A 27,164-nucleotide genomic window follows, 5' to 3' on the forward strand; every position below is an offset into this window, starting at 1 on the left:
CCACCTGTCAGGTCAGCGCTCGCTTCCTCCTTGTTTCCCGCGCACTTTTGGTGCTATTATACGCATAAATATTGGGGGGCGATGCAAGAGCTGCGGGATGGGAGCCCATAGGAGATAGCGGCGGTCTGCTGCCAATCCTATTACATGGAGCGACGGCCAGCAGACCATCACTATCGTTATCGGAATTTTATGTGGTGTTTTAAATCAACGATCAGCCGTCATTGTGCATGTCAGCTGATCATTGATTTAGAGCATAACCTATTAAACTAAACTATTATAGGCCAAGTACGGCTGATAATCGCTTTGTGTGATTGTACCCTAATCTTCAGTGCCTGGGGGGTCTGATTCACAGAATCAGTAGATGAAGGCTTCTCGTCAAACTGTGAAATCCGTCGGTGACACATGGTGAGGTCTGTCGTGTATTTCTATGCTGGTACATGGTGGCACACCCTTGTTATTTACATTGTAGACTATAGAGGAGCCTTCTATGCTACTTATGACATTTACAGAAAGTCATTGTTAGTATTGTACAATAGTGATGGGATTATGACATGTACAGAGCCGTGGTGACCTTCACAGGAGAAATCACGCAGAGGGGCCCATACATCTCCATAGCCGTCAGCCGTAAGCCCCATGTCCGTGGACGTCTGGCTCAGCTGAGTGTGAGTGCTCTCATTAGAGAGAGCTGAACATAGGCACATAAAGGGGCCAGATAGGTAAACTATTGTGAAGCAACATGGAGTATGATGAAGATTTCTTAGAAATCATGTCCGCCGTCCCTTCCTGTGTTTTTAGCACTCAAACACCCTGTGATGGCGGTGTTATTTACAGCTAGCACCTTACTGAGCGTCTCTACTATTAAAGGGGTGGTTCACGGGAAAAAAAAAATCTTTCAATTCAACAGGTGCCGGAGTTTTGTATTTACTTGTATTAAACAATCGCAAGTCTTCCAGCACTTATCAGCTGCTGTATGTCCTACAGTAAGTGGTGTGTTATTTCCATTCTGGAGAGCAGGATAGGTTTTCTATGGGGATTTGCTGTTGCTCTGGACAGTTTCTGACATGGACAGAGGTGACAGCAGAGAGCTCTGTGTCAGACTGGAGAGAATACACCACTTCCTGCAGGACATACAGCAGCTGATAAGTACTGGAAGACTGGAGATTTTTTAATAAAAGTAAATCTCTGGCACCAGTTGCTTTTGAATTTTTTTTTTTTTTTTTTTTTTTGTGAACTACTGTACTCCTTTTAATGTGTCTGTCATCATATTCTACATCCTGGAGGCCTTTTCTTTAGGATGAAGATGGAGGCTTGTGGCCGGTGCAGAAGTGTTATCATGGGAGCACGGTGAGGACATTCGGTAGTCACCATGATATAATTTATAGTTTATAAAGCTGGACAAACACTTTGTTAGGACCTGATGTGCATGGTGCATTGTTGCATGTTGGTATGGCCCATGACTGATTCTCTCCTTTCAGTCTATGGGCTCTCCGCTTCTTTCGTCTTTCGTGCCGTTTATAAGATCTACCTCCCTGTCGGTGGTGGCACACACGTTGTCCGTCTCCCTCGCATCCATGGTGCACACCATACAATGAATTCCCAGTTCTACTATCATTTCTTCATTCGAGAGCAGTGATGGAAAGGAGACTTGCAGATGTCATGAAAGTCTCTATAGTACTTCATCGTTGCTGGGACTGTAGAACATTCTGTGATCTGAGCACCTAGATCCAGGCTGATCACAACTTTTAACAAGATTTTTAAAGTGACAGGGAAAACCCCTCTAAGGGGCCATTTAGACGTTCCATGAATATGGTCCGTGCTCGAACGATGTCCTGTGGACCGGAATCCCGCAACTCTTGAATGTAAATGTTGGCGCTACAGTACGGACATGCTGTTTCGGAGCTCCTGGCATCGATATGAATGAAGATGCTGAGAACATCCTCACTCCGTTCTGTACCACGTTGTCCGTGCACTGAATGTGTGAATGCCCTCTAAGTCTTAGAATTATACAAGAAAGTGTATCAGGGCATGGAGTGTACTGTTACCTGTAGCTCACAAGCCGTCTCTTATCTCCCTGAGGACGGACGGTTATTCATTAATCTATAGGGTTAAAGTGATTGGCAGAAACCATTACATTACGGAAGATAAAGCAAAGCTAAAGCCTCAGCTGTCCGGGCATCATGGGAGTTGTAGTTTTGTAATAGCTTTAGAGCCATATGATTAGTCATAATTCAGAACATTTACCATTGGCCAATAAAATCCCAGTGATTTGTCTAGTTTGGGTTCTTCTTTAGTAACAATATGCGGTTATTATGACTACGTAGAATATTGGTAAAGTTGTAAATGACCACTCTTCATCCCGGTAAGGGTCCCCTCTACATCCCCGTAAGGGTCCCCTCTACATCCCCGTAAGGGTGCCCTCTACATCCCCGATGACGGGAGAGGTGATATATGTTTATAAAATACTTGTTACGGCCTTAGGATCTTGTGTTCTCTGAGCTTGCGGAACTTATGATGGTATTGACAATATTATATGGCCTTTTAAGATTAGTCGGGGGACGAGGATGTAAGCGGAGCCCTTCTGCAGTCAGTCAGGGCCCTTTCGAGGAGGTTTGTCCATGTGACCTCTGTTCTGTGTGAGCAGATGTAAAGGTATGTGTGACTCCCGAGCCGCTCGTTCCAAGACCTTGTAGTAAGTGTAGGTAGAGAATCAGTAGGCCGTAGGCAATGTAAAATGATGTCCTAGTGACAGATTGCTTAAATGAAGATGAGTAATTGCCGGGTTGTTGGGAAGAATATTACTTTTGCAGCCTAAGGGTACAAACACACACAGCAGATACACATCAGATACGTAGCAGATACGCAGCAGATTTGATACTGTGTTCAGTTCTTTAGATCTAATCTGCTGCGTATCGCAGCAGTAAATACGCAGCGTATATGCCGTGTGTGTTTGTATCCTAAGAGTGCAGGAAATTACATTTTGGGGGATTTTAAAGACTTTGATGTTAAGTTAATTCAGGTTTTTGCCCATTTGGGAACGAGATTTGTAATTGAAATGTAATTAGATATTCTGCATCGAGAGAGATGGGATCCATCGGAGAAGACGTTTCCATTATTTGCTTATAAATTGCGCTCTATTTTCTGATGCTGTACGGCTTAATACGTGTATGTGAAGCAGTAGGCTCGGCTACAGTACATTAGACAGCAGGGGAGCCGCAAATCTGAAAGCAGATAATGGCAGTGTTATGTGCACCCAATACATGTAAGAACAAACACTCTAAATAAAACCCAACCAACCATCTCTGCCGGCTCCGCTGTGCCGGACAAGGAAAATACTGGAACAGGCTACAGGACAGTAGGCAGCCGCTGGGTGAGAAGACAACTACTGTTGGCTCAATTATTAGAAAATAGAAGTAACACACAGTGACGGTCAATCTTCCTTGGCCTGGGCCTCCATGTGAGATCTCACCTTGTGGGGTAAGGATGATTCTGGAAAGGTCAGGAATCAGCCTAGAACTACAGAGGAGGACCTGGTCACTGACATGAAGAGAGCCGGGACCACAGTCTAATAGATTTCTGTAGTAACACATTACACCATCATGGAGTATAATCCTGCAGGAAACACAAGGTCCTCCTGCTCACAACAGCACATGTCCAGGCCCGTGTGACGTCACCAATGACCATCTGGTTGATCCCGAGGAGGCATGGGGAAGAACTTTTATGGTATCAACCATGTTTGGAGGAAAAAGGATGAGGACAACCCCAAGAACACAGTTCCACTCATGAGGACTGGTGGTGATGGGGGGCTGCACCGTATAGAAAGGAGGATGAATGGGGCCATGTATTATGAGATTTGGGCAACAACATCCTTCCCTCAGTTAGAACAGTGAACATGGGTGGTGGCTGGGTCTTCCAGCTGTCAATGACCCAAAACCCGCAGCCTGGATAGCTAAGGAGGGAACCCGCAGCCGGGGCAACCAAGGAGGGAACCCGCAGCGGAGACAACCAAGGAGGGAACCCACAGCCGGGGCAACCAAGGAGGGAACCCGCAGCCGGGGCAACCAAGGAGGGAACCCGCAGCCGGGGCAACCAAGGAGGGAACCCGCAGCGGGGGCAACCAAGGAGGGAACCCGCAGCGGGGGCAACCAAGGAGGGAACCCGCAGCCGGGGCAACCAAGGAGGGAACCCGCAGCCGGGGCAACCAAGGAGGGAACCCGCAGCCGGGGCAACCAAGGAGGGAACCCGCAGCCGGGGCAACCAAGGAGGGAACCCGCAGCCGGGGCAACCAAGGAGGGAACCCGCAGCCGGGGCAACCAAGAATTGGCTCCGTAAGAATTATTTCATGGTCCTGGAGCAGCTGCCAGTCTCCACACCTGAACCCAATAGAAATGGGAGAGGGGGACACAATCCCTGCTGCAGGGTCTGCAAACCTGGTCCGACCTCTGTAACTGCAAACAAAGGTTTCTTGACAAAATAGGAACTTCTCTTCTTCTATTGTATCTCATCCTTATTTCATGGAATGAAATGGTGAATAATTATGTATAAATCCTGCTATGTGAGTATCTGGAATGTTCTATAGATTCTCTCACAGGTGAAGTTACCGACCAGAAATATTTCCCCCCTCTCCTTTCTGTGTCGGCAGGTGGTCGGCAGCAGATCAGATACTTGGTTTGCTCACTGTAAGGTAATGTTATGCTGGAGTGGGCAGTTCTGGGCGACCGTCGTCTGTAAATTAAACAGAAATTTTGTGATGCAAATTTATGCCTGCGAAGAATGTGATCTGCCATGCTGTATTCAGTGAATCGTCTACTATTATCATTCATACAAACCATCCCATAGAAGATGTGGGACGTAACCGAGCTCAGATCAGTGAGATACTGCCAGTGGTTGATTTTTATTTTTTTAAATTTTTTTGCTGGGTCAAAACAACCCAATAAGCCGACAAATTATCGATTACTCGTTAATCGTCTGATCACTGGCCGTATTACACAGGGATATTATCAACCTCTCCAGCCGACAACCTTCCTTTGTAATTATGGTAATATTTTATCTACGTGTCGCTGCTGTGTCGGGACTATGCTTCCTCTGTTAGCACAGCTGTGTCGGGACTATGCTCCCTCTGTTAGCACAGCTGTGCCGGGCCGGGGAGGTCACCTGCGCTCAGTGCTCGCCATCTATTACTATATTATAGTGCAAATAATCATTACTTCCCTGTGTCAACTCACTTGTAAGCTTCCTGGAAAAATAGTACAAGTGTGTGTATCTAGCGACAGATCCTTGTATCTGGATGTAACTGGGTCAGTAAGGCTCCTCACGGGCCAGAAAACTGATAATGCTGCGTGCTACGACCATTCCTGTGATATAACATGCTAATAAGTACATACACATAGGGAATGAGGGGGATGGTGGATGGATAGGATGCAGGGATAAGAGAGAGAGATATTGGAGAGGTGTGTGTGTGTATATAGAGATATTGGACAGGTGTGTATATCCCGGGAAGACATTTGGTTGGAGATAGTAGTATATAAATCACTTATTCTATAGGATGATTATTTGGGTGGGTTGAGGTTAGTGTGAATGGCTCAGCGGCTTCTCCCTTGAGATCTGACCTGTTGGTGTCTGGTATAGGATATACAGCATCTTATTGACTGACAGGTCTTTTGACGCGATCTCCTATTTCTAGAAGAAAGTGGTCGGAGTAGTGCTTTACTGTCTTACATTGATGTATGAGGAAGTGTGAGGCGTATAGAATAGAGGTGTGCAGGGGAGAGGCGGCCTGGTATGTGCTGCGGAGACTGCAGGCGGACAGCTCACCATTACTGCCTGGACCATGTGCTGAGGATGGTGGAGGTAATACTGCCCGAGCCCAGAGGACAAGGACCCCTCACCGTGCTCAGTGTCTGTATGTACATTATCTATCTCTCTGTCTGTCTGTCTATCCTCTATCTTTGGTAAGTCCTCTGGTTGGATAATAGCTATTGCAGGAGCTGGGACCCTACAGGTAATATTTTCCTGCTCCTTACCTGTACAGTAAGAATAACATCAACCCCGGACATACATACTCTGTTTTTGGCAGATTTACAGTGGGAACTCTAACAATTCTCCTCTATATTCTGTAGAAATGTTTAGCCCAGACCTTTCAGATGGATTATTTTGCAGCGTGATAATCTATGTTGTGCGTTTCTTACATATTGTGTCTTGTGTGTTGGGTTTTGTCTAGGTTTTCTCTGTATAATAGCACAGGATGTTCCCTATAGATACCACAGAGCCCCTCTATATACTGTATATTTACATGTAGTTTGTATAGAGGCCTCCTTATTATATATAGTCCTAGCTGGATATTGGCGTCCATTATAACCAGTGTAATAATGATGTCACGCTACATTCATCCCTGTTCAGATTCAGCAACTGTATTAGCGCATATGCTTAGAATAACACTAACCCCTGGAGAGCGGTAAGTCAGACTGTACGTGTGACATGTAGTTGTGAACACGCTTGTGTTTGTCGACCTGTAAAAACGTCGCACCGCCAATCACGCTGCATTTATATCTGTGAATTTTTTTTTAACCAAATATTCAGTGTAACTATTACATTAGTGTCAGATTTACAAACCGTTGGCTTAATACTCACTGCAATAAGTCACATGTCTGTAGATCAAACACTGCTCTGGTGGTGCCCTGTGTGAACGACGGTCAAGGTTTACCCTGTTAATTATTCTTTAGGGATGTTTTGTAAGTCTGTCAACATCCAAATGATAAAATGATTGGGGTCATATGTGGTTACCAGCAGCGGAAGGGACCAGAAACATTGGATGTGTTTCATAGAAGGATCTAAAGATGGATAGAGAGAGATGGAAAGATGGGCGATGGATGGATGGATGGGAGATGGATAGATGGGCGATGGATGGATGGGTGGATATGGATAGATAGATGGATGGATGGACAGAGCTTCTAACCAACTGTCCACTTAGAGACTAACAAAAACAAGTCATATAGACACTAAAGGACAAGGCACGCAAAACCTTGTATGCCATCAGAAGCTGTCTCTCCCATGTCAAACTACCAGTAAGGGTCTAGCTTAAAGTCTTAAACAGCATCATCACCCTCTGTATGGCACATCTGGGGTCAAAGACACAGTCTGGGGTCCCAACACATATCCAGACTGGTCAAAGTGGGACTCTGGGCCAACAGAAATATTCCACCTGGAATTCTGCAAACACCTTCTCCCAGTCCCCCTGGAGTAGCTCAAACAGTGCCTGCCACTATACCTCGCTATCCAGAAGAGGGCGCTATCATTTAAGGCCCATGTACGTAACAGCAGCCCCAGCTCGTACCATCACAAAGCCTTGCTCCAACAAGAAGCCCTAGGAACACAAAGCCCCTGGGAACAAGTCACCCAAACCCAGCCCGACCAAGCCGCCAACCAGTACACATTGAGAAAAAGCCAAATCCAGAAGATGATAGACGAGGGCAAAGAGGAACATATCAGCATCTGGAGGAATGACATAAGAACGTCAAAGAAACCAGTTATATGCCAGAACCTGCAGAGGGAGTATAGACTGAGTGCCGTACCTGAAAGAAACCAAACTCCAGGGACTAACAAATCCTGAACCGCTACAGACTGAGCACTATACCTGAAGGAAGTGCCCAACCCCAGAAACCAGCAGATCCTGAGCCTCTACAGACTAAGCACCATACCTGAAGGAAGTGCCCAACCCCAGAGACCAGCAGATCCTGAGCCTCTACAGACTAAGCACCATACCTGGAGAAAATACCCAACCCCAAAGAACGGCAGATCCTGAGCCACGTTTTACACCACATTGAGAAACATTGCCTCCTATCCTTATTATTAGCTCCCAACGCCGAGAAGGCGTTTGACAGATTACGATGGTCATACACCTGCTTGGTTCTCCAGCACATGGGGTTCATGGGCAATATTCTCAAAGCCATGGAGGCCCTGTACTCCACACCCACTGCTATGGTCTTTACTAAAGGGGCCATGTCCACAGCCTTTGCACTCACCAATGGAACCCACCAATGGTGCCTTTTGTCCCCATTAATTTTAATAATCTCCACTTGCCCAAAGTATCTATATCAGGAGTTACTATTAGTGGTAGGTCCCATGTCCTTTTGTTACATGCGGAAGACCTTATCTTATCTATGACACATCCACTTACCTCACTACCACGAATCATGTCCCACATTTATACATTTAGCAAATTATCGTACTATCATTTAAATTTGCAAAAACACAGGCTATGCCCCTGAATTTAGAGGATCATGTAGTGGAAGATCTAAATGCACCATCCACATTTAGAGCAAGATCAAGAGCAAGTCACGCTACTTGCCATTTATTAATCAGTATATCGCACTAATTATGAACCCTTTCTGAGCGAAATTTGCAAGGAGGCCACCTCCCTATCCAAACAAGAAATATCTTGGGTAGGCAAGGTCGCATCCTCTAAAATGTTCCCTTTGCCTAAATTTCTATGTTGGTTTAGGACCCTGCCAATTACAGTTCCAACTTCCTTTTTTTCTCTTCCAGAGCCCAAAGCATTGGAGCATTGCCTCTACATTTATATGGCCCGGTAACAGACAGCCCCTAGCGACATATTTTAGCTGGGGGGGGGGGGGGTTAAGAGCACCGATCCTAAGAGATTACTACACAGCTACTGTAGGATTGGTGGAGTCGGTCTGGGGACCTTCCATGGGTGCAGATAGAGAACGATGACGTAGCACTGTGTATACATTGCAACAAGTGCTTTTATTGCCTTTCTGGTCTAAACCTCTTTTTCCTGCTCTAACTCAATCTGGCGCCACTGATCTATCATCCTGGCGTGACGTTGGGTATAGTCAGTGGATAACCTGCTGATAGATGGTAAATTCCAGACATTGCAATCTAAATGGAGCTTACCGCATACAGATTTCTATACATTTCTACAGGTGCGCCACTTGTTGGCTACTTTCAAATCTGATTCCTCTTTAGAAACGAAGGCGTTCAAATTCTTTGCCATGAATGTGAAGGGTATACGTTTCATATATGATAACTTATGCAAATAATATATATCCTTTCATAAATCACATCTCTTTAGGTCATTGGAGACTTAAAGGGGTTATCCAGCGCTACAAAAACATGGCCACTTTCCCCCTACTGTTGTCTCCAGTTTGGGTGGGGTTTTGAAACTCAGTTCCATTGAAGTAAATGGAGTTTAATTGCAAACCGCACCTGAACTGGAGACAACAGTAGGGGGAAAAGTGGCCATGTTTTTGTAGCGCTGGATAACCCCTTTAAATGTTCCATTTCCCTCTGAGAGGCCTGGAGCATGCCTCCTCTACTGTCCACCACCATCTCCATTGCAGCTCTTACGTAGAATCGGCTGTGAGAACAATGCTAAGGTGGACTATACCCCAGTCCGACATTCATAGGTTTCCCCCTTATCTATCGCCCCCTAGCTTACCAGTTATTCTTGTGTACGTTCATACATTACAAAATTGCTGCAGTTTTTCCATGTTTGGGCTGTGACTGAGCTTGCACAGTGCTGCACCATACACACAAGGGACATTTGACCTCTGACCTTGTGATTTGAGGGGGTCACTCTTTCATCAGCTAGTTACCCTCTATCCTGTGACTAGTGGATAAAACTTAATCTTGGCATAACCTCTATAAATGATTGACCCCATAATTCAAAATGGCAATTTAGGCAAAATCAGTCCAGCAGTGGATTTATAGACCACTACCCTATGAGCCCAGACTGGTACTGTATACCAGGGGTGCCAAGTGAGGGTCCACTTACCGGGGTCTATTGTCAGGTGAAGGTCCGAGCTGAACATCAGTAGTAAATGTATTTTGTTACTTTTCACAAACGTTGTGGAACTATTTACATACAGAATTGATGCTTATTAGTGGGAAAACTAACTAATCTCACCAGCCCTTATATAGCCCCCCGTGTGCTCCCCCAGTAGTATATTGCCCCCCCTGTGCACTTCCTCAGTAGTATATAGCCCCCGTGTGCTCCCCCAGTAGTATATAGTTCCCCTGTGTTCTCCCCCAATAGTATATAGCCCCCTGTGAGCTCAACCAGTAGCATATAGCCCCTCGTGCGCTCCCCAGTAGTATATAGCCCAGCCTATGCTCCCCCTCCCATATGGCCCCCTGTGAGCTCAACCAGTAGTATATAGCCCCTCGTGCGCTCCCCAGTAGTATATCGCCCACCTGTGCGCTCCCTCAGTAGTATATAGACCCCTGCTTTGTGCTCTCCAGTAGTATATAGCGCCCCCCCTGTGCTCCCCCTCCCATATAGCATATAACATAAAAAAACAAACACTTATGCTTAATCTCCAGCATTGTAATGTAATCAGCAGACAAATCTCCTTTCCTTGACGTTTTAAGGCCGCGGCGTCGGTGCAGGCTCAGATGCCGATTTGTATTGCGGCACCGAGCCGAATGCTTTTCTTTCTTTTCTATTAAACAGCGATGTCAGAAGTCGCTGGAGATAATTCTGGGCAATGTTCGGTATGGAGGCCGGAAATGAGTTCCGTCTGCAGTCACTCGGACTCCAGATTTATTACTACAAGATACAGGCACGTTCTGCATTCTTCCTTTTTAAGGAACATTTCCACATGTGTTAAATTATTATACGGGAGTCAGGCCGAGGCCTCCATAGATTCCTGCTGTATAGAAACGGCATGTATTACTTGTCCTGTACACATCGGCGACACATGTATCAGTGGTCTCTTGTCTACACCGCACATTATCAGGCGTCGCGCCCTATTACACAGAACGATTATTGTGAGGGAAAACGTTATGTAGTTTCAATTTAAACTATTATCGTTCTGTGTGTATGCAGACAACAATTGAAAAATCGCTCGTGTTGTTGATCGCATCTTTTAGGCTGACCATAAAACCATTGTTAATCGTTCGCTAATGGGCTTCTGACAGCGATATCCCGGCAACGGAAGCGGGACTTCGTGCGCGGGGTAAGTATAAGGGTCTCCACCAGGGGGTCAGCTCTGCCCCGGCACGGGGGGTGACAGGTTCCCTGTAATAATTAAAATCGGAAAAATAAAAGGTACTTTAAATACTTGAGTTTGAAGAGCCATCCTCCCGCTGTATAGAACCTGGACATGTCTTTGGGTGCATGGATATATTATTACACTTATCAGTCAGGTCATCAGTCATTATACAGGGTTCCCTGACCATCCAGTGGTTCAGCCACATGTTGTTCTCATGCCCCCTGTGTTTTCTGGCTGTTGCTTTTCTGCTCTAGCGGCACCAGGGATATCAAAGTGTTATTAGAATTTGGTAATATGAAAGTGTAAAAGTTGTTCACCAGAAAAAAAAGTTCTTTCAAATCAACTGGTGCCAGAAAATTGCAATTTACTTCTATTAAACAAAATCTTCCATAACTTGTCAGCTGCTGTATGTCCTGCAGGAAGTGGTGTATTTCCTCCAGTCTGACACAGTGCTCTCTGCTGCCACCTCTGTCCATGTCAGGAACTGTCCAGAGCAGCAGAAAACCTTTCCTGCTGACCCAGGGACAGGACGGGAAGCTTCCTCTCTGTGTGTACCTGAATGTGGAGCTCATCCACAGAAGATAGCAGGACAGCGGCGCGGCCATCATACTAGACTTTTATATTTGTAATATGTGATCAATTTCATTGTTAAATCAATCCCCTTGTTATCGGGCTGGACAACCCTGTTAATGGTGCCAGGTAATACTACACTTTATTTGCCATGGTTAGAGAAGCCAAAGCTTCATTTTCAGAAGGTATTATCCAGATTGGAGATCCCCTCTAATATCTGCTAAGGAGAAACAAATGGCTGCCCATATGGAAGCAATAACATCTGCAGATGCAACAGAAAAATGTAAGAAAGTCTGAGGCCTCCCACAGTGTTATAGCTGACGGCTGGCCGTATAACTGGGAGCGGCTGTCTGCGGCAGGCATTTCTCATGGTATCGGGGAATAGTATGAAGGACATTCAGTACTGGTGCTGCCCTCTAATTCTCTGGGATTTTGGAAGATTGATGACTAAAGTTTGGAGAAATATTACACAATTTCTAGTAAATCTCACCCAACCCTGCCCGAATAATAGGGGGGGGCTCGGTGATGTCGGTCTATTGAGTAATGGAAGATTCAGGTCGGGTTTCGTCATTTCCTCCCTCTCGCAGTTTACACTTTATTTTCTCCTCTTACTTTCTGTATACTTAGTCACAGTCTTGATGAGTTTCTGTCATTTGAGGTTGTCTACTATAAGACGTCACGTTGGGTGTGAGAGCCGCATTCCTGGGGTGTAAGGGAGCGTCTGTGCTGTACATACTGATCCCGGGCCTGTGCTGTACATACTGATCCCGGGCCTGTGCTGTACATACTGATCCCGGGCCTGTGCTGTACATACTGATCCCGGGCCTGTGCTGTACATACTGATCCCGGGCCTGTGCTGTACATACTGATCCCGGGCCTGTGCTGTACATACTGATCCCGGGCCTGTGCTGTACATACTGATCCCGGGCCTGTGCTGTACATACTGATCCCGGGCCTGTGCTGTACATACTGATCCCGGGCCTGTGCTGTACATACTGATCCCGGGCCTGTGCTGTACATACTGATCCCGGGCCTGACATTCTTCATGGTTTTTACATGATGTAATTCGTGTCCATCACATATGTAACCGTAACCGTTTTAGGTGCTGACAAGTTACATAAACTTGTCTTCATACATCATTAAGCACCATGACTTCAAACCTGTGTTTCTTTTTTTCCGTTTTTAATTTTTTACCTATGATTGTAAGATCAGGAAATAGTTCTCTATAAGTTGTCTCTTTCTCCTCCCTCACTAGATCCAGCCGTATGAGAAGATAAAGGGCCGCGGGCTGCCGGATAACTTTGCCTCTGTCCTTAACAAGCTGGTGGTGGTGAAGCTGAATGGCGGCCTGGGAACCAGCATGGGCTGTAAGGGCCCCAAAAGCCTGATAGGGGTCCGGAATGAGAACACCTTCCTGGATCTGACTGTGAAACAAATAGAGGTGAGCGGGATATATCCCCTATATATTCAGTGTGTGTGTGTGTGTATGTATGTATGTATACATATATATATATATTATATATAATATATATATATATATATAATATACACACATATAGAGAAAGAGGTATGTATGTGTGTGTGTGTGTGTGTGTATGTATATATATGTATAGTCAGGATATAGATATAGTCAGTATACAGATAGTATATATCAGGATATTTGTCATTTTCACCATTTTAGCACTTGAACAAAACGTACAATACTGAGGTGCCGCTGGTGCTGATGAATTCCTTCAATACTGATGAAGACACTAAGAAAATCCTGCAGAAGTACAGCCACTGCCGGGTGAAGATCCACACCTTTAACCAGAGCAGGTCAGTCCTGGCCTCACAGGGACAATTGTGTTTGTGTTTTTTTTTAACCCTTTTATCTCTTTGATTTTATTCAGTGCATTTCCAGTTCTCAGCTGTTGCTTTCTGTGAGAGGTTTTCTATGGGGATTTGCTGCTGCTCTGGACAGTTCCTGACATGGACAGAGGTGGCAGCAGAGAGCACTGTGTCAGACTGGAAAGTATACACCACTTCATGCAGCAGCTGATAAGTACTGGATGACTGGATATTTTCAAATAGAAGTAAATTAAAACTCTGTATAACTTTCTGAAACCATTGAAAGAAAAAGATTTTTGCCGGTGTATCCCTTTAAGGTATGTTACTAGGCCCAGATACATAAAGGAATACACCATTACAGTACAGTCATCTGCAAAATTACAGAGGCGTAAATATACCATAAATCAAAAACCAATCAAAGGATAATAAAGAATCAGAATTGGGCCTGGCAGTTCTATGGTTCACATGACTGCAACAACTGTGTCCTTCATACGACCTTCCCTCCCCACGTCCGTCCGGAGAGCCCGGACCTGCGTGATAAGCCGCCTCCAGCTCCGGGGCCCAGGAACAGGCTGTATTAATTATTCAGTAAATGGATGAGTTACTGACCAGTGTCCTGAATATTTTCTTACAAACCTCAAAGGAGGAAATTGTGCGCAGATCCCGAGAACGTGCAGATCGTCTTACATCCGTGTAACCAGCATGGAATGTCTGAGGAGGATACAGGCGCTCAGGTTAGCAGCCGGGCTGATCTCGGGCGGCTGTCAGTTTCCTGCCAGTCCATGAAATATTCATTTTTCTTATTTGTTGTGCCTGAGTGATAGGAACGATGTTAAAGGGATTTCCTCCTTCTTCAAGCAGCTGTGTCACGGGGTAGCATGTCGCAGCAGATTCTGTGGCCTTTACCAAATACTGATGTGTGAATGAGGCCTTAGTGGGGTTTAAATGCTGATCAGCAAATACTGAATCCTTTACAACTAGAGATGAGCGGACCTGGAGCATGCTGGAGTCCATCCGAACCCGAACGTTCTGCATTTGATTAGCGGTGGCTGCTGAAGTTGGATAAAGCCCTAAGGCTATGTGGAAAACATGGATATAGTCATTGGCTGTATCCATGTTTTCCAGACAACCTTAGAGCTTTATCCAAGTTCAGCAGCCCCAGCTAATCAAATACCGATCGTTCGGGTTCGGATCGACTCGAACCCGGTTCGCTCATCTCTATTTATAACCCATTAATCACTGTGGTGCCATTCATACATCCTGTAAACATGCAGATTCGCACTCCGCAACGCAAAAAATAGGACAGGTTGTAATGTGTTACAGACAACTCCAGTAGAAGTCTATGGGAGCTTCTGCATTTTGTGAAGAACACCGAAGCACTCTGCAAAACTATCCGCAATTGTTGTCCCCCATTCTGTGACATCACCACTTAAGCTCCTCCTGGCTGGTTTGGACACCTAGTGACATCATTTTATGCCACCCCTCCCCCTTATTTTCTTTTGCCGATCCACAAAATACATGGGATAAGACATACCTGTCTTATAGCCGATGGCTACTTGCAACGTAAAAAAAAAAAAAAATCTCTCTATCTCAGGTACTTAGTTGCAGCCTGCATGCCTCCTCCCTCCCCTACTCCTCCCTGCATGCCTCCTCCCTCCCTTACTCCTCCTTCCCTGCATGCCTCCTCCCTCCCCCACTCCTCCCTGCATGCCTCCTCCCTCCCCTACTCCTTCTTCTCTGCATGCCTCCTCCCTCCCTGTATGCCTCCACTCTCCCCCACTCCTTCCTCCCTGCATGCCTCCTCCCTCCCCAACTCTTCCCTGCCTGCCTGCATGCCTCCCTCCCCCACTCCTCCTTCCCTGCAAGCCTCCTCCCTCCCCCACTCCTCCTTCCCTGCAAGCCTCCTCCCTCCCCCACTCCTCCTTCCCTGCAAGCCTCCTCCCTCCCCCATTCCTCCTTCCCTGCAAGCCTTCTCCCAACCCCACTCCTTCCTGTCTGACATACAAGGCTCAGTGCTAAGGGCCAAACAGGCTGATGGGCGGAATTTTTTTGTTTCTCATGAATATCCAGGACTGTTGAGCTCATGCACATAATGGAGAGGACTACTTATTGTCCATGTTATTCAGGAGGAGATCTCTGGATCAGCTGCACAAAACAGTGATACATTTTCTAACCCACATACTTTCTTTTATAGGTACCCAAGAATCAATAAGGAATCCTTATTACCCATAGCCAAGGACTTGTCCTACTCAGTGGAGAATGCTGAAGCCTGGTATCCCCCGGGCCACGGTGATATCTATGCCAGCTTTTACAATTCAGGACTTTTGGATACTCTCATAGATGAAGGAAAAGAGTATATATTTGTCTCTAACATTGATAATCTTGGTGCTACTGTCGACCTCTACATCCTCAATCACCTCCTGAATCCACCAAATGGAAAGCGCTGTGAATTTGTCATGGAGGTCACAGACAAGACAAGGGCGGATGTCAAGGTAATTAGCATTGGGTGATTGTACATTGTTAGCTGGGACGATACAGCTGCTATATGTGACACCTGGGAGGATACGGCCACTATATCTGACACCTGGGAGGATACAGCCGCTATATCTGACACCTGGGACGATACAGCTGCTATATGTGACACCTGGGAGGATACGGCCACTATATCTGACACCTGGGAGCATACAGCCGCTATATCTGACACCTGGGAGCATACAGCCGCTATATCTGACACCTGGGAGGATACAGCCGCTATATCTGACACCTGGGAGGATACAGCCGCTATATGTGACACCTGGGAGGATACGGCCACTATATCTGACACCTGGGAGCATACAGCCGCTATATCTGACACCTGGGAGCATACAGCCGCTATATCTGACACCTGGGAGGATACAGCCGCTATATCTGACACCTGGGAGGATACAGCCGCTATATCTGACACCTGGGAGGATACAGCCACTATATCTGACACCTGGAAGGATACAGCCGCTATATCTGACACCTGGGAGGATACAGCCGCTATATCTGACACCTGGGAGGATACAGCCTCTATATCTGACACCTGGGAGGATACAGCCGCTATATCTGACACCTGGGAGGATACAGCCGCTTTATGTGACACCTGGGAGGATACAGCCGCTTTATCTGACACATGGGAGGAGACAGCAGCTATAACTGACACCTGGGAGGATACAGCTGCTATATCTGACACCTGGGAGGATACAGCCGCTATATCTGACACATGGGAGGATACAGCTGCTATATCTGAAATCTCTGAGGATACAGCCGCTATATCTGACACCTGGGAGGATACAGCCGCTATATCTGACACCTGGGAGGATACAGCCGCTATATCTGACACATGGGAGGATACAGCCGCTATATCTGACACATGGGAGGAGACAGCAGCTATAACTGACACATCACAGGATACAGCTGCTATATCTGACACCTGGGAGGATACAGCCACTATATCTGACACCTGGGAGGATACAGCCGCTTTATCTGACAAATGGGAGGAGACAGCAGGTATAACTGACACATCACAGGATACAGCTGCTATATCTGACACATGGGAGGATACAGCTGCTATATCTGACACATGGGAGGATACAGCTGCTATATCTGAAATCTCTGAGGATACAGCCGCTATATCTGACACCTGGGAGGATACAGCCGCTATATCTGACACATGGGAGGATACAGCCGCTGTATCTGACACATCTATAATACTTGCCTTCAGATGGGCACAATAAAAAGGCTTCACAGTTTGCAAAGCAAATATTATATGATTATAACTGTATTATATTATAATTGCTTTGCAAATTGTGAATCCTTTTTATTGTGTGGCTTGTAATAAGCCACCAGTGGTATCCAGGGCCCTCTATGTCAATCGTACTCACATCCACACCAGTATTCTGCACTGGCACCACTGCAACTTGTCTCCTCAGATCCTAAACTGGGCGACGTCATAACAATCATTTGAGCTGTGCATGTGACATGTGTTCTATCATGACCGGTGCACTGAAGATGCAAGAACATTTATATTACATAGAGATAATCCACACAGTGATGTCACAGTACAGGGATATAATCCACACAGTGATGTCACAGTACAGGGATAATCCACACCGTGATGTCACAGTACAGGGATAATCCACAGTGATGTCACAGAACAGGGATAATCCACAGTGATGTCACAGTACAGGGATAATCCACACCGTGATGTCACAGTACAGGGGGATAATACACACAGTGATGTCACAGTACAGGGATAATACACAGTGATGTCACAGTACAGGGATAATACACACAGTGATGTCACAGTACAGGGATAATACACAGTGATGTCACAGTACAGGGGGGATAATACACACAGTGATGTCACAGTACAGGGGGGATACTACACACAGTGATGTCACAGTACAGGGGGGATAATACACACAGTGATGTCACAGTACAGGGGGGATACTACACACAGTGATGTCACAGTACAGGGATAGTACACACAGTGATGTCACAGTACAGGGATACTATAGCGGACACAGTTGTGCAGCACTTTCATTATCCGCAGTAACCAATCACAGGTCAGGTTTTATTTTACAGAAGCAATATGAGAAATGAAAGCTGCGCTGTGATTGGTTTATATGACAATCTTAAAGAGAACCAGTTTGCACAATTGCGCTGATAAAGCTCCCGGCCGTGTTACATAGATTGTGTACTGGGGTTTTCCTGCCAACAGGCGGAGAGCCAGGACAGGTTCCATCCCAGACTCCTGATCACGTCGCTCTGCACGCACCGCGCACCTGACCCTAACGGCTCCCCAACCTGTATCTGGTGTTTCTTCCTTCGTAGCTTTACATCCCAGCAAAACATCCTGTAATCAGGTGCGCGGTGCGTGCAGAGCGACGTGATCAGGAGTCTGGGATGGAACCTGTCCTGGCTCTCCGCCTGTTGGCAGGAAAACCCCAGTACACAATCTATGTAACACGGCCGGGAGCTTTATCAGCGCAATTGTGCTAACTGGTTCCCTTTAAGATCTGCACAATCCTGCGTTATAACAGGTTTCTGATCCACCTAGTAACACTGATGACATTCACTGTGCCCGATCCCTCACGCACTCCAATCCTTCCCTCTAATATCATCATCTGCTGGGAGGGCTCCGCCGGGGGTCTCATCAGAACGCGTCTGCTCGGCTATACGGCCAATTGGCCACCATTACTATTGATGCTTTGGGTGGAATTCATCACAGTAGTTCTAAGCGCGCTTGTGTCTGGTTTTTATCTTTTCCATACACCAAATTCATCAAAATGGCGCATGGACTATTATAAATTTGTCGCAGCCTCGGAGACGCACTGTTTTACACAATTGATGTGCCATTATTATATAGGAGTGACCCGGACTGGAGAGGCTTGGTGCCGTTTTTGTACTTTTTTATTTGTATTTTTAAAGGTCAGTTGTTAAGTGGCAAAAATAGAACTGTACTGACAGACGGACGGTATGGTGTAGAACTGTGCTGACAGACGGTATGGTGTAGAACTGTGCTGACAGACAGACGGTATGGTGTAGAACTGTACTGACAGACGGTATGGTGTAGAACTGTACTGACAGACGGACGGTATGGTGTAGAACTGTGCTGACAGACGGTATGGTGTAGAACTGTGCTGACAGACGGTATGGTGTAGAACTGTACTGACAGACAGACGGTATGGTGTACAATTGTACTGACTGACAGACTGTATGGTATAGAACTATACTGACAGACAGACAGACGGTATGGTGTAGAATTGTGCAGACAGACGGTATGGTATAGAACTGTACTGACAGACGGACGGTATGGTATAGAACTATACTGACAGACAGACTGTATGGTGTAGAACTGTGCAGACAGACTGTATGGTATAGAACTATACTGATAGACAGACACAGATAAAACCATAACCCTCCCCCCCCCCCCCCCCCCCCCCCCCCCCTGTCTTGGGTTGTGGGGACTTTAGCATTGTCTTCTCTGTATATTGTTGTACTCACCCGGAGCTCCCTCTCTCCTTCCCTCACTCACCCTCTCCTTTTCTCACTCACCCTCAGGGAGGCACGCTCACTCAGTATGAAGGAAAGCTGCGTCTGGTGGAGATCGCTCAGGTTCCAAAACCTCACGTGGATGAGTTTAAATCAGTGTCGAAATTTAAGATATTCAACACAAACAACCTGTGGATCTCGCTGTCGGCCATCAAGAGGCTGCAGGAGGCCAACGCCATAGACATGGAGATCATAGTGAACCCCAAGGTAAGGCCTGCCAGTCTCTTCCCTGTATGTTCTGTTATTATGTCTGTGTATGCGGTGTCAGGGGTGAGAGCCTCGGCTGTACAGGATAAGTAACCTGCTGCCATTGACCTTACAGACCCTGGATGGAGGCCTGAATGTCATCCAGCTGGAGACTGCCGTGGGAGCCGCCGTGAAGAGTTTTGAGAACTCTTTGGGCATCAATGTTCCTCGAAGCCGTTTCCTGCCCGTAAAGACGACGTCGGATCTGCTTTTGGTCATGTCCAACCTGTACAGCCTTAACGCCGGATCACTGACCATGAGCGAGAAGAGAGAATTCCCCACCGTGCCGCTGGTCAAGCTGGGGAGCTCATTCACCAAGGTAAGCGCCAAACATGAAGTCACACCTGCTGTCTGCCTGCTTATCCACTATCTATCTCCATGTGAGCTTGTCCCTTTTTCTTAGCATAGGATTGGGGGGGGGGATAAGGTGCCGATCTCTAGGGGTCTGACTGCCGGGACCCCCCAATCCATAGGGACGCCATCACCCAGCAAGGAATGGAGTGCTGACTGTGCCTCTGCGGCCTGAACTCCAGCAATGGCGGGAATCTTGTGTCCGTTCTCTGCCTCAGTGGGGGTCCAAGCAGTTGGACCCTCAGCTATCGTCTCTGATCCCCTATCCTATAGCTGAGATGGAAATATCCCTCTATAGTTTGTCTGTCAGTGTTAGATCATTGGGGGTCCATCCTGGCGATCAGCTGATTATAGGGGTCCCTGTGTGTGGCTGCTGCAGCCTTCCCCGTCCTCTCCAGCACTTGTACCCCTGTGGCCGTGCTCTTTGTAGGGGCAGGACTGCGGCTCAGGCGGATGCCTCCATGTTACACTATCCAGTTTTGACCTTTATAACTCCTCAGTCCTTTTTTCCTCTGGTTGTTCTCCAAAAAAATGTTTTCCTTTCAAATCAACTGTTAGAAAATGTCAGAGATTTGTAATTTAGTTCTATTAAAATATCTCCAGCCTTCCAGTACTTATCAGCTGCTGTATGTCCTGCAGGAAGTGGTGTATTCTCTCCAGTCGCTCTGCTGCCACCTCTGTCCATGTCAGGAACTGTCCAGAGCAGGAGAGGTTTTCTATGGGGATTTGCTGCTGCTCTGGACAGTTCCTGCCACGGACAGAGGTGGCAGCAGAGAGCACTGTGTTAGACTGGAGAGAATACACCACTTCCTGCAGGACATACAGCAGCTGATAAGTACTAGAAGACTGGGGATTTTTTAATAGAAGTAAATTACAAATCTTTGGCAATTTCTGACACCAGTTGATTTGAAAGAAAACATTTTTGGTGAACAATCCCTTTAAGGCACATTATATATTCTTCCACATTAGTGATCAGCAGCCGCCTCTGCCACCATTTATCTCCAGTAGTATGGGGGAGCAGTGGTAGCCATGTCCTCTCTGCCTCGTGTGACCGCTGTAATATGGCCATAAATGACACGTATGTTACCTTTTACTATATCAGCGGCCACCAGTATGTTATTATACGCGTCACTTCTCTCCCATGGGGGCAGCTGTAACCTCAGTGATCTGCAATCTCAGCAGGTCAGGCGTAGCCGTCCTTTTGCACCAGTCATGTGACATTTGCGCCGGGTGACGTCGCTCCTTTGTTTGTTTTTAGGTGCAGGACTACTTGAAGAGGTTTGAGAGTATTCCGGATATGCTGGAGCTGGATCATCTCACTGTGTCCGGAGACGTGACCTTTGGGAAGAACGTTGTGCTGAAGGTGTGTACGGACCCGGCAGGTCGGCCGCTATTGTTGCATCACTCGCCTTTCACTATGAAAAATGTTAATGTTCAGGACAATGGAGGTGTAGTATGAGTCTGAAAAACAAACAATAGGCCATTGTTTAAAGGGAATGTGTCGCCTGGAATTTCTTTTACTGAGTCAAATTCTAATCTGTTTCTATTTTCTGACTATTTTTTATTTTTTTTTCTATTTCCCTTTTTGTATATTTTTATGGGGGTGGCCATATTGCCTGGGCTGTTCTTAACAGCATTTAGTGACATGCTTTACAGCAAGACTCATGGACATAGATGAAAATAGACAGACTCGGTCCCCTTGAGATGACTGTGAGACATTACTGAGCTCTCTGTGACCTGTGATGAGGTCATTCCACAGGGAGCTGCTATTGTCTCCTCTATCTACTGGTGTCAGATGACGCTGCAATGCTGTACAGATCACTTTACAGCAGCCTCCTCTTATCACCACAGACACAACAGGAAGTCTCAGCTTAGTTTTAGCCCCAGTGGTGAGAATGAGAACTGCAAGATATCAGGATTATTTTATAATAATAATTTAAAAAAAAAGTCACCAAAAATCTTTTTTAGGGTACAAACCCACTTGACGTATTTGCTGCGTGAATCAGTCTTAAAAATAAGCAGGCAAAACGCAGGTTGGCTTTATACAATTGTTCTGTGTTCTGTGAATGCGTTAAAATACGCAATTGCGTATTTTTGAAGCGTGAAGCTTGTTGTTAGCAAAGCATCAGTTGTTAACAACCTGTGTGAAAAACGTATGTAGCTTCACGCTTCAAAAATACGCAATTGCGTATTTTAACGCAGAACAATTGTATAAAGCCAACCTGCGTTTTGCCTGCTTATTTTTAAGACTGATTCACGCAGCAAATACGTCTAGTGGGTTTGTACCCTTAATCTGTTTAATCCCTTTTCACCTTTGCACAATAAATTAACATTCCCAGGATGACACAGGCACAGAAGCTGTGCCTGTGCCATCCATGGTGGGACCAGCCGCAACCGTGAGCACCTGAGCAGCGCTCCTGTGCTGACCATTAACCCCATAGATACTGCGATGAGCATGGCCGCAGCATCTACAGGGCTTCAGACAGAAAAGTCTCCCTCTACAAAGGGACAAATCTGTCTGGTAACCATCAGGGCTCTGCGATGTGATCTGCTATGAATGTAAAAATGTGTTGAAGTGGTTATCTTCCAGATAGTGGCTTGAAGTGGCTTTCTTCCAGAAACATCGCCACTCTTGTCCTCAGGTTGTGTGTGGTATTACAGCCTTGTATAGACCCAAGCTGCAATACCATGCACAACCTGAGGACAAGGGTGACGCTGTTTTTGGTAGTAAGCAGCATTGTTTCTAATCCTGGATAACCCCTTTTAAGGGTTCACATGTCAGCGACAGAGGCCAGCATTGCTTCACATTACCTGGCTATGTTGTCTGTTAGGAGATCAAGGACAAAAGTCCATTAAGTCCGATTTATGATCCTACATTATTGATCCGGCAGAAGTCAACACAAGCCCTGTAAGGTGGCTGTCATTATTAACCCCTTCATGATCCGCCATTTCAAAGTGGTCAGTAACAGACTTCAGAGCGCTGCAGGATAGCGACCACATGGGAGATTGTGCAGCCGCGGGTCGGGAGCCTGACCGTCAGACATGTACTAGGGAGGAACGGTACACGGTCCCTCTGCGCTCATATGTGTGCTCTGTATGCCAGGGCTTCCATTGGTCCTAGGAGACAGAAGTCTATGGTGCCCATCTACTGGTTGTGGGAGGTGGGGAGGGTCTCAGATTGTGAGTATACACTGCATGTGTGATAGCACAGATATATACACATCCTATATGTACCTTATATCCTATATACACCTCCTATATGTACAGTATATCCTATATACACCTCCTGTATGTACAGTATATCCTATATACACCTCCTGTATGTACAGTATATCCTATATACACCTCCTGTATGTACAGTATACCCTATATACACCTCCTGTATGTACAGTATACCCTATATACACCTCCTGTATGTACAGTATACCCTATATACACCTCCTGTATGTACAGTATACCCTATATACACCTCCTGTATGTACAGTATATCCTATATACACCTCTATGTACAGTATACCCTATATACACCTCCTCTATGTACAGTATACCCTATATACACATCCTGTATGTACAGTATAGCCTATATACACCTTCTCTATGTACAGTATAGCCTATATACACCTCCTCTATGTACAGTATACCCTATATACACCTCCTCTATGTACAGTATATTCTATATACACATCCTGTATGTACAGTATACTCTCTATGTACAGTATAGCCTTTATACATATCTGTGCTGTCAGTTTCTATGGCCGCATGAATAATAAAAGCATTGTTCTTGCAGCCCGACCGCTGGATTTGTTGTGCTGTGTAAAGCCAATGGAAGCGAGCGCCAATCTCACTGATCATTGCTTGTTTGCATCCTTGTATGGTTCCAGGCTGTGTAAATATAGCCTTGGGGTCCTATTACACCGGATCGATAATCTGCCATAATCTGATCATTGTCGTTTATTCCAGCCTAAAATCCATTGGCTGCTGGGCGCACAATGCAAATAAAAAACATTTTATACTTACCTGTCTGCGCTCCCGGTGTCCTCCATGCTTCTGCCAGATCCTCGCAGCCGCCGGTATAACTCTATATAGCCAATCTCTGAAGTGACAATCCGCTCACCAATCACTGGTCACAATGTCACAGCGCAGCGACCAGTGATTGGTTAGCGGATTGTCACTTCAGAGATCGGCTATGGAGTTATACCGGCGGCTGCGAGGATCGTGCAGAAGGATGGAGGACACCAGGAGCGCAGACAGGTAGGTATAAATGTTATTTTACACTTTTAAAGCACGAGCTGCAGATCAGTGTTTGTTTACATTACTGCCCGGCCGTGTAATAAGGCCCGTAGATAGCTGACAGCTCAAGGAGACACATGGTATCATTCATATATCCAGCTGTACTCCCAGAACGTAGAGAAGAGTGAGAGTGTCCTGAGCTGCGGAAGTGCAGCACGCTGTAATGTCTCCTCCCTCCCCCTCCCATCCCTGACCCTGCTGTAAAAGTCTCCCCCTCCCATCCCTGACCCTGCTGTAAAGTCTTCTCCCATCCCTAACACTGCTGTAATGTCTCCCCCTCCCCATTCCTGATCCTGCTATAATGTCTCCCCCTCCCCATTCCTGATCCTGCTGTAATGTCTCCCCCTCCCATCCCTGACTGCTGTAACATCTCCCCCTCCTATTCCTGACCCTGCTGTAAGGTCTCCCCCTCCTCATCCCTGACTGCTGTAACGTCTCCCATCCCTGATCCTGCTGTAATGTCTCCCCCTCCCATCCCTGACCCTGCAGGGACTTCCAGGTGTTAATCATACAGCTTGCAGCAGATCAGGGGCTTAGAACAACTCTGTATCAGAGAAGCATTTCTCTATGTTCTGGAAGCACAGCTGGATATATAATGGCACCGGGTGTCTCCTTCTCCTAACAGCATCTAACAGTGCCAGCAGTTTAGAAAATGAATTACAGCTGACAGAATCCCTTTAAGAATTCATCACAGGGCAGCCTTACCGTAAATGCACCGTAACCTCTTATACCCGGTACATGCTCCTCTTCTGTATTCATCAGTATAGAAGGGATCAGCGTATAACATGCAGCTTCACAATAGAAGAAAGGAGAAGGGACCGTCATTCACATAGAGTGCAGCGATAGCCTGTGGCGTCAGTCCCGTTAGGTCCCACGTAACAGTAGTCGGTGCTCGGTCAATACGAGTATGTATGCAAACCTCACCGATAGACACAGTGACGGCACTCACCACATCTTCTCGGCCATTTCACGTCACATTGCTTCTTCCGGCTTGCATCGATACGAGGCGAAAAAAGTGCTGTCACGTGAAACGGCCATCGCTTGCCGTTTGTTCGCTTGATTGTAGCCCTGCTGGTTTTTGCCTAAATAAAGCCTCTAAACGAGAGAATCTGGTGAGTGCGGTCACTGTAACTCAGAACATAACTGCTCCCTATAGAAACAGCGCCTCTCCTGTCCTCAGGCTGTGAGCGGTATTGCAGCTCAGTTCCATTATGAAGTAAAAGGAGCCGAGCTGTAATACCAGGCACAACCTGAGGACAGAGGGTGGCGTTAGTTTTAGAATCCTGGTTATAAGCCCCTATAATCGGCAGCGTGGCGCTGTACGTGGTGCTGGCAGTCTGGGACGGTGTATCTATAATCTCCTTTAGTCATAATCTTCAGTTTTTCTCTATGTAGAAGCCTGCTGCTCCTCTCCGTAGTGTTATCCAGGTCAGTTCCTTGTAGGCCAGTTGCACTCAGGGTATATGGCAGCTCCGGTGCTCAGTCTTGCCGGCGGCGGCGATTGTTCTAACCGCGTCCCAAGACTTGTCACCACCTGTTATTATGGCCGTTCTCCAAGCCTCAGACGCCAATAAAGCTTCAGGCTCCTGATCTCTCTCTCTGTCTGTCTCTCTCTCTCTATCTCTCTCTCTATATCTATCTGTCTGTCTGTCTGTCTGTCTATCTATCAATCATTATGATGCTATGGGCCTTGATGATCTCCTGTGAGAAAATTTAGGCTACGTTCAAGCAGCGTACTGACAACGGCCGTTGTTGCTGTGAAAACTGCATTGATTACAATGCACAACGGCCATAAATAATTGCCATGTACCTCATGTGCATCAACTTCAATGCAACACATTTTTCTGTGACCAGAACGGCCATTTTTGTCATAAAAAATATGTTGTGTGAACACAGCCTTATAATAGACCAGAGCCCATAGGGACCGGCCACAATAACCTTCTCCTTCCTTCTTCCCTCAGGGCACAGTGATTATCATTGCGAACCACGGTGACCGGATCGACATCCCCCCCGGAGCAGTATTAGAGAACAAGATAGTGTCTGGAAACCTGCGGATCCTGGACCACTGATCCAGCGGCAGCAACGTCCCTGCACCTCGTCCTTATACATATGATGTACATAGTAACACAGGCGGCCGGTCACTCGCTGATCTTGCTGATCCCCGCTCTCAGTATTGTCCCTGTCTGTGTTCTCTATAGTCTTTATTTAAGAAGAAAAAGCCCCGACTTATATTTGGAAGCAATAAATAAACTATCTGGTAGTGTAATAAGAGATAATATACCTGGTAATGTGCAATACGTCCCGAATTGTGAACAATAAAAGGACAAACCCAACCTGGTGGCTGCTGATTCTTACTGACATCTCTGAGGGCGACAGGAAGCAGAGTGCTCTGTATATAAGGAGACTGTATATAGGGCTCTGTATATAAGGAGACTCTATATATAGGGCTCTGTATATAAGGAGACTGTATATAGGGCTCTGTATATAAGGAGACTCTATATATAGGGCTCTGTATATAAGGAGACTGTATATAGGGCTCTGTATATAAGGAGACTGTATATAGGGCTCTGTATATAAGGAGACTGTATATAGGGCTCTGTATATAAGGAGACTGTATATAGGGCTCTGTATATAAGGAGACTCTATATAGGGCTCTGTATATAAGGAGACTGTATATAGGGCTCTGTATATAAGGAGACTGTATATAGGGCTCTGTATATAAGGAGACTGTATATAGGGCTCTGTATATAAGGAGACTGTATATAGGGCTCTGTATATAAGGAGACTATATAT

The 27,164-nt window shown here is 46.2% G+C and overlaps 1 protein-coding gene across 3 annotated transcripts in view; it reads left to right on the forward strand.

The window, feature by feature from the left end:
- The window catches only part of UGP2 (UDP-glucose pyrophosphorylase 2), a 63,284-nt gene extending 36,580 nt beyond the window's left edge, over positions 1 to 26,704 (forward strand). For all 3 annotated transcript variants that reach the window (XM_069954744.1, XM_069954743.1, XM_069954741.1), the window contains exons 4-10: positions 12,835 to 13,020; positions 13,261 to 13,394; positions 15,601 to 15,898; positions 19,494 to 19,691; positions 19,807 to 20,049; positions 21,340 to 21,444; positions 26,333 to 26,704. In XM_069954744.1, the coding sequence (XP_069810845.1) occupies positions 12,835 to 13,020; positions 13,261 to 13,394; positions 15,601 to 15,898; positions 19,494 to 19,691; positions 19,807 to 20,049; positions 21,340 to 21,444; positions 26,333 to 26,440 (1,272 nt within the window). In that variant the 3' untranslated portion in view covers positions 26,441 to 26,704. The remainder of the gene's footprint in view (positions 1 to 12,834; positions 13,021 to 13,260; positions 13,395 to 15,600; positions 15,899 to 19,493; positions 19,692 to 19,806; positions 20,050 to 21,339; positions 21,445 to 26,332) is intronic.
- Positions 26,705 to 27,164: the final 460 nt, after the last annotated feature.

Source organism: Dendropsophus ebraccatus, chromosome 15 (genome assembly GCF_027789765.1).
Source record: "Dendropsophus ebraccatus isolate aDenEbr1 chromosome 15, aDenEbr1.pat, whole genome shotgun sequence".
Classification (NCBI taxonomy): Eukaryota; Metazoa; Chordata; class Amphibia; order Anura; family Hylidae; genus Dendropsophus; species Dendropsophus ebraccatus.